This window comes from Scyliorhinus canicula, chromosome 1 (assembly GCF_902713615.1).
Source record: "Scyliorhinus canicula chromosome 1, sScyCan1.1, whole genome shotgun sequence".
NCBI lineage: Eukaryota > Metazoa > Chordata > Chondrichthyes > Carcharhiniformes > Scyliorhinidae > Scyliorhinus > Scyliorhinus canicula.
In genome coordinates this window covers 226,508,069-226,520,825 of record NC_052146.1, presented here as the reverse complement: position 1 = coordinate 226,520,825, position 12,757 = coordinate 226,508,069, and the positions used below count along the sequence as shown (strand labels likewise).

The 12,757-nt window shown below is 46.5% G+C and overlaps 1 protein-coding gene across 1 annotated transcript in view; it reads left to right on the top strand.

The window, feature by feature from the left end:
• LOC119963867 (chitin synthase chs-2-like) overlaps nt 1-12,757 on the top strand; it is a 146,129-nt gene that overhangs the window by 29,710 nt on the left and 103,662 nt on the right. Inside the window, exons 4-5 of the mRNA XM_038793263.1 lie at nt 28-1,067; nt 7,533-7,622. Of these exons, the coding sequence (XP_038649191.1) occupies nt 28-1,067; nt 7,533-7,622 (1,130 nt within the window). The remainder of the gene's footprint in view (nt 1-27; nt 1,068-7,532; nt 7,623-12,757) is intronic.

Below are 12,757 nucleotides of genomic sequence, written 5' to 3'. Positions count from 1 at the left end.
AATTTCTTTCCTCCTTTTTCTTGCCAGGTTTGCACGATCGAAGCAGTTGTTGCTTTTGCCACTTCAGTCCTGGTGTTGGTCTGCATGCCTCACTTTGACATTATAACCAATCTGTGCATTTTGAATGGTGTTTGCCTTCTTCCCTCTCTTCTGCAAGCAGTGTTTCAACTCGTACCACTCAAACTTTCTATGTTACTCCCACTGGGAGGCTTTGGCTTTGTTTTCCTGGGCCTCTTGCTTTTCACTTTAGCTCACAATCCTCAACAACATTTAGATGAGGTTAAACACATTCAACCGTATGTGGGCCTTGCAATTGTTGCCCTAATACTCGTATCTTTCAATTGGTGGGAAAACTTTACATTGTATTGCAAAATTGGAGCAATGCAAAATATAAGGAAAAGCTTGAGACACACCAGAAACATCACATACCTCTTTACCAGTACAGTTCGAATTCTAGTTACTGGTGCTGTAGTGGCAGCATGGATTCCAATCAAGGAATACAACTGGGAAGATGTGAAAACAATCTCACAATTTGAGTTAAAAATTACCTTGAGTCTCTTTGGAATACAAGCGATTTCTTCCGCCCTATGTCACTGGTTTGGGGTTCAGGCGTGTAAAATGCACGCAGTCAGGCGCAGTTTCATCGTGCCATCCATATTAGCCACTCCAGTAGTGATTTTTGCTTTTTTGATCGTGTTGTATGATAGTTCCTCTAAGTATAGAGAAGCAGCTACTTTTAACCTGACTGCTCTCTGCCACAATTTAAACACCTCTGATGATAGCGACCCTGTACAAATCCTGCTTTTAGAAATTCCTCGCAGCCTTTGCAGAGCACCTTTAATGTTAGATTCCAGCAGAGCTGGTTTGGTACTGCTTGTCTCCTTTGCTGTCTGCTTTTGGCTCGGGCTGTTCTTCTCAACATTTTATGTGTGGGGCCGACACATTCGAAGGATTGAAAGGACATCCCAGCTGTTTGTTCGACGCCTGTACGAAGCAGCCTTCATGGAACAGTCAATTCTGCTCAATGCACGAGTTCAGGAAAAGAAAGAGGAGAAAATTTATAAAAGGTACCTTTATCACTGATATCTTAAGAGAAATATATATTTTTAAAAATTATTTTAGTACAATTAGGGAGTCCATATGCAATACACTGACTCCTTTGTTACCAATATATTATGGAGCTTGATTCAGTGACTTGAATCCTCACTGACAAAAATCGGTGCCTAATTAAAACAATGCCTCATTCTGGCTCTGTTCTTCCTTAACCAGAGGAAACTTCTTTTTGAACAGAGCCTAGTCTGTAAAGCTCCTCTGAGCAAAGCAATGCTCCGAGTGGAGTGCAGTCAATGACTAGTTTCTTCATTTTTTGTTTACTGTCACTTCCTCAGCAGGCCAACTGCCATATCAAGGTCTGCTTTAGTTGAAATGCTAACACATCTCCCTTAATAATATTCTGCAAAAGCACCATCAGAACTGGTGGTGGGGAGTTCATAAGATGTATGGAGCTGGTTGGATGAATGTCCAGACCACAGGTGCAAACGCATGCACACACGCACACACAGGCGCACAACAGCAGTAACAACTTCCTTGCTGCTCACTCACCTCTAGCCGGTCCCAAATTGGCTATCTTTATTTATGCAGGGAATTTGCTAATGATTTCTCTGCCCCCCTCACTGGGGAAGCTCATACTCCAAGGATTGTGGGATTGCCATACGTCCCCAGCCAGTGGTAAGCAGGCAGGTTATAACATCCCTCCCCACTAAAGTCCAAGGAATCCACTGAAGACCTTGGCGAAGGAAGGCGTCGGACCCGTTTTGCCGCAGGCCGGACACCATTTGCACGAGGCGCTGGATCGGGCGCGTGTAACGAGATGGAGAATGGCGCTTCCGTGATGAACGAGGTAACGGTTGTACATCCACAACCCGTTTGCCTGAGAATTCCCCTCTGAGACGTCCTGTGTCTCCATCTCGGAGTCGGAGTCCGCTGCCTCCGTCATCTCAGCATCTCTATCTCCATGTGGTTCTGCAATGACCTGCGTAGGCTTTGAGTGCGGCACCAGAGGAAGGTTGTGAGGAATACCTTCCATTGTGTCTGGTGTCTGTGGCTGTAGAAATGAACTCCGGGGGCGGGGAATCTTTGGAAGGGATGGTCTTCTGGACCGAACGTGGTCTATGTGCTTGCGCTGGAGATGATTCTGGGCTTGCACCTGGTAAGAGATAGGGCCCGTTTGGCGAAAGATTATGCCAGGGACCCACTGGGCACCATCAGCAAAATTCCGAATGAACGCTGGGTCACTGGGCGCAAACTGCCGAACCGGCCGATGCCGAGAAAAACCATGTCCCTGCCGTTCTTGTGTGCTGTGTACTTTTGCGCCAATGTCCGGGAAAACCATGCTAAGGCGGGTGCGAAGTCTCTGGCCCATTAGGAGTTCCGCGGGAGCTACCCCAATCAACGCATGTAGGGTGGTCCTATATGAAAAGAAAAAATGAGCCAGCCTCGTGTCCATCGACCCGGAAGACTGCTTCTTTAGGCCTTGTTTGAAAGTCTGCACTGTCCGCCAACCCATTTGAAGCCGGGTGGTGTGGGGTGGTGCGGATATGGCGTATGCCGTCCATTTTTATGAACCTCGCAATCTCCTCACTTGTGAACAGAGTGCTGTTGTCCGTGACCAGCACCTCGGGGAGGCCATGCGTACTGAAAGACAAACCCATCTTCGATTGTTGCGCAGGACATTATACCTACCATCTTATGCACCTCCAACAATTTAGACTGGGCATAGATTACTAGAAGAAACATGGATCCTTGAAAAGGGCCGGCGGAATCTGCATGCAAGCGTGCCGAAGGCCGCCCTGGCCATTCCCAGTAATGTAGGGGCGCGGCCGGCGGAAGCTTCTGATGCGCTGGCAAATGGATCAGTTTTGGGCCACCTTCTCAATGTCAGTGTCGAGGCCTGGCCACCAGACATAACTCCGGTCCAACATTTTCATTTTGGGCACACTCGGATGCCCATTGTGCAAGTCTCTTAGTATCAGATCCTGTCCTTTTTCCGGGACAATCACACGTGTCCCCACAAGAGGATATCATCTTCCACGCTAAATTCTGACAGCTTGGAGGAAAATGCCCACACGACTTACCTGGGAGCTGTCTACGCTGCCCACCATACAGGACTATGTGCCGAACCTTTGACAGGACTGGCTCCATCTGGGTCCACGCACGGATCTGTGATGCCGTCACAGGCAAGGTGTCCATAATATTTAGGGTTGCAACCACGGCACCAGCCGTGGGGGTCGACATGGGGCCGGTCGATAAATGCAATCGGCTCAGTGCGTCAGCATTCGCTATCTGGGTTCCTGGTTTGTGCTCCAGAGAATACTCGTAAGCAGAAAGCAACAAAGCCCAGCGCTGGATCTGTGCGGAAGCAATGGGCGGTATTGGCTCATTCTCTCGGAAAAGTCCCAGGAGAGGCTTATGATCAGTCACGATAGTGAAGTGGCGGCCATACACATACTGGTGGAAACGTTTCACCGCAAAGACCACTGCCAGGCCCTCCTCCTTCTCAATCTGCGCATATTTATTTTCCGCTGCAGTCAATGAGCGGGAGGCGAAAGCTATCGGCCGCTCAGGCCCCGTTCTCCATCTTGTGGGACAGGACGACTCCAATACCATACGGGGATGCATCACATGTGATGAGCAAAGGCTTTCCAGGATCATCGTGGGTTAGTAACCCAGACGACGACAAATGTTGTTTTATCCATCGGAAAGCGGTTTCTTGCGGCTGACCCCCAACCTCAGGTGGAATTCCTCTTTAGCAGAAGGTGCAACGGAGCCAGCATAGTTGCCAGATTGGGGAGGAACTTCCCGTAATATTTACGAGGCCGAGAAAAGAACGAAGATGCAAAGTGTCAGTCGGGGTGGGGGCCTGTTGAATTGCGGGGATCTTCTCTGAGACGGGGTGCAAACCTTAGCGGTCCACCCAATAACCCAGGCAGACTACTTCCTTCACCTGAAAGATGCACTTTGTGCGACATAAACGGACTACAGCCTCCGGAAAGCGTCTAAGGACATCCTCCAAAATTTTCCAAATGTTCCTGCTCCGTCATCCCTGTACTGAAAACGTCATCTAAGTGGACAGCGACACGCGGTAATCCTCTCAAAATGCCCTCCATGACAAGTTGAAAAATAGCGCAGTTTGAGGATACCCCAAAGGGCAGCCCTGCATATTCATACAGGCCCCGGTGTGTATTAATCGTTACATATGGCCGGGAGGCAGGGTCCAGCACCAACTGTAGGTAGGCGTGACTCATATCTAATTTCGTAAACGAGAGTCCACCTGCAAGCTTTGCGTACAGATCCTCTATGCGAGGCATTGGCTATCGGTCGAGCCGCGAAGCCGTATTCACTGCAAGTTTATAGTCGCTGCACAAGCAAACTGTGGCATCTGGCTTCATTACAGGTACAATTGGTGCTGCCCAGTCAGCGAAAAGGACAGGCCTGATAATGCCCAAAGTCTCCAAATGAGTGAGCTCCCCTTCTACCTTCTCGAGCAAGGCGTAAGGCACCCGGTAATGGTTCGATTTGGATAAGGGCTACGGCCCCTTTATTTTCCCCAAACCATGCTGGAATACATCTGGGTACCATCCTAGCACCTCAGTCAACCCTCCATAAACTGTTTGGAGGATGTGCTGCCACTACAGCCGCAAATGGCGAAACCAGTCCTGACCAACAGGCTGGGCCCATGGCTGCACACCATGATAAGTGGGAAACGCCCCTCCTGGCGTCCATAAACAATAGGGTAGTTCCTGCAATGTCCAACGGTTCCCCCGTATAGATGGCCAATCTGGCCTGTGTGTTGGTTAATGCAAGGCTCTGTATACCCTGATTGAAGCGGTCGAATGTCCTCTGGGCAATCACGGAGCCTGCAGCGCCAGTGTCCAACTCCATCTCAAGCGGGTGCCCATTGACCTGTACTGTCATCTTAATGGGAGGCCACACGGGGAGCTGCCACACAATGCAGCTGCAGGCAGTCATCCTCCGTCTCCGCGAGTAGTCGCCGCAGGTTCATCCAAATGGAAGGTACAGCCCCTGGGCTGGCCCCAGTTTCTGTCGGAACAACGGCGCCTCTGGCGTCCCCAGGACCAGCATCCGCGACGGGGTCAGCGCCCACAAGTCTGACAGAGACATGGCTCCTCATCCATTGGTTCTGGAGAAAGCTCCCTTCGGGGAGGAATGTAGAACGGCCACTGGATTCGATCCGAACGTCGCCTCGCCCAAGGTACCGCAGGGGGTCATGGGGGTACGGGGGACACTTTCGGATGGAAGGAGTTGTGCCCCAAGGCATGCACCTCCATTCCCTGTAGCTCCTCCACTCCCCGTTCTGCGCTCTGTCGGGACAATACTATTTGAATGGCCTGCTGAAAAGTCAATGTTAGTTCAGCTAACAACTTTCTCTGGGTGGCCGCATTGTTAATACCGCAAACCAAATGGTCACGTAACATTTCTGACCAGGTCTCACCATAGTTACAGTACTCCGCAATCCTGCATAGCCTGGATAGAAAATCGGCAAGGGATTCTCCTGGGGTCCTCTCAGCGGTATTAAACCAGTAACGCTGGACTATCGTGGACAGCGTTGGGTTAAAATGTTGCCCTACTAAGTTCACAAGTTCATCCAACATTTTGGTGTCTGGCGCAGCTGGGTACGTAAGGCTCCTAATCACCCCAAATGTATGCAGGCTGCAGGTGGTGAGCAATATGACCACCTGCCGCTCGTTTTCAGTGATGTTGTTTGCCCGGAAATAGTAATGCATCCGTTGTGCGTACTGGTTCCAGCTTTCCAGCGCAGCGTTGAAAACATCCAAACGTCCATACAGAGGCATGGTGTAATAGAAAACAACTTACAACCTGTATCCAACATAAATCCAAGGAGGCGGTTTCAGCAGTGTAAACAGCTGTTCATTTTAACCCTCTCTTCTCTAGTCAGTTCCAAACTGGCCATCTTTATTTATGCAGGGAATCTGCTAATGATTTCTCCGCCGCTCCCCTCATTGTGGAAGCTCATACTCACAAAGGATTGTGGGATTGCCATTAGTCCCCAACCAGTGGTAAGCAGGCAGGTTATAACAGCCTTAAAAGTGGTTTTATTTGAACCCTTTTATAGAAACGTTAGTGATGGTAAAAAGACTGATTAACTGTCAAGGCTCATCGAGTGAAGTAATGGGAGTTGTTTACAATTCAATGTTCACACAATGAACATTGTGTGGCATGCACAATGCCTCTCCACAATGATGTGGAGAGGCAGGATGACATGAAGATGGAGAGGCCAGGTGGCCAATGGAAGGAGAGTAGGAGCAGGTGGTTGGAGATAGGAGGTCATGTGGTGTACCCTTGAAACTACGTTCAACCAGAGTTGAGAACCCTGATGCTCAAAGATGTGCCAGGTCGATGAAAACCTGTGAACTTCTTGGGTTTACTGCCACTCCTTTCTTACCTTCTGGTATGAGGAGCATGCTGACTTAAGTGCTAGTTTTATAAGCTGAGAGTGATAAGCCTGTGTCTACTGCAGGCACAAATCCAGCTAATGGAAAACACCAGAGATCTTGGGGCAGTTTGTTAAAATGGGCTGAGGATTAGGGTGGGACTGCTGCATTTGGTCTCCCCCCCACCCATTTTCCTACCTTTGCACCAGCAGAGCTGGCATTCCCTGTGGCAATGTTTAGGCAATTTGACTCCCTGTTATGGGAGAGGTGTTTTCAGAACCCCAAAATGTATAATGGAGTTCAACCCACCCCCACCGTTAATGGATTGTTGCTTTTGAAGCACACGGCTTGTTAGTATTACAATTATGGACACGAGTTTTTTTAAAAAATATTTTAATTCTCCTTTTTCACAATTTTTCTCCTGAATTTACACCCAACAACAATCAATAACCAACAACAGTAAAACAAAACAATGTTTATTCCATGAACTAAAATTAACCTTTTAAATAAACACTGGATCTCTTAACACCCCTTACGTCAAAGATAACCCCGAAAATAATACAACACTACCCAATCCTGCAAACTGTTCCTTTACACATCCAAAAGACTTAACAAATCCTTCAAACAGAAGCACATTAGATTTATATTCAATACTGAGACCTTTTTACTATTCCGATTTCACCAAATGATTAAGAGATAGTCCTTCATGGCAGAGATCACCAGCAGTGCAGCTCACAGCCACACCAAGCTTTCTTCAAACTGAAACTAAAACTCCCAAAAAGCTGAAGTGAGCTCAGCTCCCCCCACCCCGTGACATTACTTCAGTAATATGATCAGGTTCATTTCTTAAAGGTACATTTCTTAAACATCCAATTCTTAAAGGCACTCTCACATGACACCCCTTAAATGTCTCCCAAGTAATTGGGATTTAAAATAACTTATTTTATGTTTGCCAGGCACAGTTATAATTAGTAATCATAGTTGTTATGATTCCCAATATTGTACATCATTTAAAACAGATTTGAAATTAGTAACAAATAAAAACATTTCTCTAAATAGGAAAACGGACCGTGTCATGATATATCTGTGCGCAACAATGTGGCATGAAACAGGGGACGAAATGTCAAAGATCCTTGCATCAATATTCAGGTAAACTCAAGGAATCAGCTTATGTTAACACTAACATCAAAGCAAATATAGGAGTTCCTCTTCAAAGTTTTTAACCACATTAATTGCCATTGGGATATTGTACATTCTGTATATGAAAGCAATTATAACAATAATTGAAGTTGCTATATATATAGCTGAATATTTTCACGTTGTGTGGTGATGAGTCTGTCGAATAGTTTCCTTGGACATCCTTCCACTCTGCTGCTGTTGTTTTGACCTAAGTGCAATGGAAACTGTTTGCAAGTGCGTCTTTAATTCTTTTTCTGCTTGTTTGAATGACATGCAGTCTGTTTGTGTTACAATGTAATTTAATGATTGATTGAGAGTTGATTTCCCAAGTTACTTTTCCTCCAAGTTTGGCTGTGCTTCCGGGGGTTACGCACTGATGGGAAGTTGTACAGCTTTTGCACATCAAGCAGTTGCCTGAATAGTGGTTGAGATTGTGTGCTGTCCCAAGTTATTGTCAAACATTTAACAATGGGGCAACAAAATAATTTTTGAATAATAATCAAGTGGTTGTTGAACTCCTGACAGCCAACTGATGAAAGAGAAACACAGAAGTCAACCTTTGCTCAGATTTAGATTTAATCGCAAAGTGAAATATCACAAGTGTACAGCTCCAAACTCTATAACCCAACACTAGTGTTAACAAGTGTTTTTTTATATGTGGTTAAGTAGCCACTCAATGAATACTCTCTAACTGTATATACTTAACTTTAACTTATGCAGCTGAAAGATTCTCTTTGTTTTCTTTAAATTACAAACAATGTATACTCACAATCTATATTTCATAACAAGTTGACGAAGCAAGATAAAAAATGACTTTCCATATTCTGTACCAAGTGTTATATTACAAGCTACCCCTCTTCTTGGGCAGCACGGTAGCACAAGTGATTAGCACTGTGTCTTCACAGCGCCAGGGTCCCAGGTTCAATTCCCTGCTGGGTCACTGTCTGTGCGGAGTCTGCATGCTCTCCCCATGTCTGTGTGGGTTTCCTCCGGGTGCTCCAGTTTCCTCCCATAGTCCAAAGATGTGCAGGTTAGCTGGACTGGCCATACTAAATTGTTCTTTTAGAGTCCAAAGCTGTGTAGGTTACAGGGTTGGGGGGGGGGGGGAGAGGGGGGGAGGGGGAGGGGGGAGGGGAGGGGAGGGGAGGGGGGGAGGGGGGGGAGGGGAGGGGGGAGGGGGGGGAGGGGAGGGGAGGGGGGGGGAGGGGAGGGGAGGGGGGGGAGGGGAGGGGAGGGGGGGGAGGGGGGGGGGGAGGGGGGGGTCGAGGTAGGGTGCTCTTTCAGAGGGTTGGAGCAGACTCGATGGACCAAATGGCCTCCTTCTGCACTGTGGAGGTTCTATGAATTCTAAGACAATCTGTCATCTTTTTTCACTTGTGGTTTTGTGCAAGTGTATTTCATCCCACAAGGATCCATTTTCTATGTTACAACAGGCAAACTGTCTTTGGTGTGCACCTTGTTGAACTTCCCATAAAATATTTGACAAACTGAATCTCACATCCACTTCTTTTATTCTTGCAGCCAAGTACTTTTCAAAAACTAATTTTATTCTCATTCCAACGTGAAGGACATTTTCCATTTTCATCCAGCAAAAATATGAAAATAGATAGATAGATAGATAGAGAAATACAGCACAGAACAGGCCGTTCGGCCTACGATGTTGCGCCGAACTTTTGTCCTAGGTTAATCATAGAATTTTGGACAATTTTCCATGGCCAATCCACCCAACCTGCACATCTTTGGACTGTGGGAGGAAACCGGAGTACCCGGAGGAAACCCACGCACACACGTGGAGGATGTGCAGACTCCACGCAAACAGTGACCCAAGTCGAAATCGAACTTGGGACCCTGGAGCTGTGAAGCAATTGTGCTATCCACAATGCTACCGTGCTACCCTTAAGAAGTTAACCTACACTCCATTATTCTACCCTAATCCATGTACCTATCCAATAGCCGCTTGAAGGTCCCTAACGTTTCCGACTCAACTACTTCCACAGGCAGTGCATTCCATGCCCCCACTACTCTCTGGGTAAAGAACCTACCTCTGACATCCCCTCTATATCTTCCACCATTTATCTTAAATTTATGTCCCCTTGTAATGGTGTGTTCCACCCGGGGAAAAAGTCTCTGACTGTCCACTCTATCTATTCCCCTAATCATCTTATAAACCTCTATCAAGTCACCCCTCATCCTTCTCCGTTCTAATGAGAAAAGGCCTAGGACCCTCAACCTTTCCTCGTATGACCTACTTTCCATTCCAGGCAACATCCTGGTAAATCTCCTTTGCACCTTTTCCAAAGCTTTCACATCCTTCCTAAAATGAGGCGACCAGAACTGCACACAGTACTCCAAATGTGGCCTGACCAAGGTTTTGTACAGCTGCATCATCACCTCACAGCTCTTAAATTCAATCCCTCTGCTAATGAACGCTAGCACACCATAGGCCTTCTTCACAGCTCTATCCACTTGAGTGGCAACTTTCAAAGATCTATGAACATGGACCCCAAGATCTCTCTGCTCCTCCACATTGCCAAGAACCCTACCATTAACCCTGTATTCCGCATTCATATTTGTCCTTCCAAAATGGACAACCTCACACTTGTCAGGGTTAAACTCCATCTGCCACTTCTCAGCCCGGCTCGGCATTCTATCTATGTCTCTTTGAAGCTGAAAACAGTCCTCCTCACTATCCACAACTCCACCAATCTTCGTATCATCTGCAAATTTACTAACCCACCCTTCAACTCCCTCATCCAAGTCGTTAATGAAAATCACAAACAGCAGAGGACCCAGAACTGATCCCTGCGGTACGCCACTGATAACTGGGTTCCAGGCTGAATATTTGCCATCCACCACCACTCTCTGTTTTCTATCGGTTAGCCAGTTTGTTATTCAACTGGCCAAATTTCCCACTATCCCATGCCTCCTTACTTTCTGCACAAGCCTACAATGGGGAACCTTATCAAATGCCTTACTAAAATCCATGTACACTACATCCACTACTCTACCTTCATCCACATGCTTGGTCACCTCCTCAAAGAAGTCAATAAGACTTGTAAGGCAAGACCTACCCCTCACAAATCCATGCTGACTATCCCTAATCAAGCAGTGCCTTTCCAGATGCTCAGAAATCCTATCCCTCAGTACCCTTTCCATTACTTTGCCTACCACCGAAGTAAGACTAACTGGCCTGTAATTCCCAGGGTTATCCCTATTCCCTTTTTTGAACAGGGGCATGACATTCGCCACTCTCCAATCCTCTGGTACCACCCCTGTTGACAGCGAGGACGAAAAGATCATTGCCAACGGCTCTGCAATTTCATTTCTTGCTTCCCATAGAATCCTTGGATATATCCCGTCAGGCCCGGGGGACTTGTCTATCCTCAAGTTTTTCAAAACGCGCAACACATCTTCCTTCCTGACAAGTATCTCCTCGAGCTTATCAGTCTGTTTCACACTGTCCTCTCCAACAATATGGCCCCCCTCATTTGTAAATACTGAAGAAAAATACTTGTTCAAGACCTCTCCTATCTCGTCAGACTCAATACACAATCTCCCGCTACTGTCCTTGATCGGACCTACCCTCGCTCTAGTCATTCTCATATTTCTCACATATGTGTAAAAGGCCTTGGGGTTTTACTTGATCCTACCTGCCAAAGTTTTTTCATGCCCTCTCTTAGCTCTCCTAATCCCTTTCTTCAGTTCCCTCCTGGCTATCTTGTATCCCTCCAGCGCCCTGTCTGAACCTTGTTTCTTCAGCCTTACATAAGTCTCCTTCTTCTTCTCAACAAGACATTCAACCTCTCTTGTCAACCATGGTTCCCTCACTCGACCATCTCTTCCCTGCCTGACAGGGACATACATATCAAAGACACGCAGTGCCTGTTCCTTGAACAAGTTCCACATTTCACTTGTGTCCTTCCCTGACAGCCTATGTTCCCAACTTCCGCACTTCAATTCTTGTCTGACAGCATTGTATTTACCCTTCCCCCAATTATAAACCTTGCCCTGTTGCACGCACCTATCCCTCTCCATAACTAAAGTGAAAGTCACAGAATTGTGGTCACTACCTCCAAAATGCTCCCCCACTAACAAATCTATCACCTGCCCTGGTTCATTACCAAGTACTAAATCCAATAAGGCCTCCCCTCTGGTCGGACAATCTACATACTGTGTTAGAAAAGCTTCCTGGACACACTGCACAAACACTACCCCATCCAAACTATTTGATCTAAAGAATTTCCACTCAATGTTTGGGAAGTTTAAGTCACCCATGACTATTACCCTGTGACTTCTGCACCTTTCCAAAATCTGTTTCCCAATCTGTTCCTCCACATCTCTGCTGCTATTGGGGGGAGGGGCCTATAGCTGCACATTAGTATCCATCAGGAAGATTAGCATGAGTAACATCACAAAAATGACTGATTTAATGTTCTTTCAGTAACCCAAGGGAAACTTATTTATGCACTTTTCCATGTGCAATTTTGTTATTGCTTTATTTGTCCTTAAAACACCCTCAACTTTCGGATGTTCCATTTGGGTACTTGGTCCCAGTATATCAAAATTAGTATCTGGTCTTGTCCAAGGGAGTAATCAATTCAACTGACAATCAAGCTTCATAACTGCTCTGTTTCTTCTTTAGATGTGGACCAGGTTTCTCCAGATTTTGAGATTTACTTTTCCCGCCCAGAGTGCACCCCCACCCGTGGGTTTCCCAATGGCATTGGGTGGCTTCAATGGGAAATCCCATTGACATGCGGCAGGAAGATAGAATCCTGCCTCCAGCGAACAGCGCGCCCCCAAGAAACACACGGCTGAGGAAACGGAGAATCCAGCCCATGATAATATGTTTCTGTGATGACCGAGCGCAATTAACCCCGATTGGAATAACATTCTCTAAATAGGATTTCTTATTCAAAGTTACTCCAGATCTATTCTGCTAAATGTCTGAACCAATAAATTTAAAATCCCCTGAAACCTGACTTCCAATCTTCAATAGCAATCTTAAATCTTATGAATTGAACATTTCTCAAACTCCATTGTTCCATATTATTTTGATACAAATAAAAACATTATGAGATCTGCTTTCAACTGAACACAGCCGA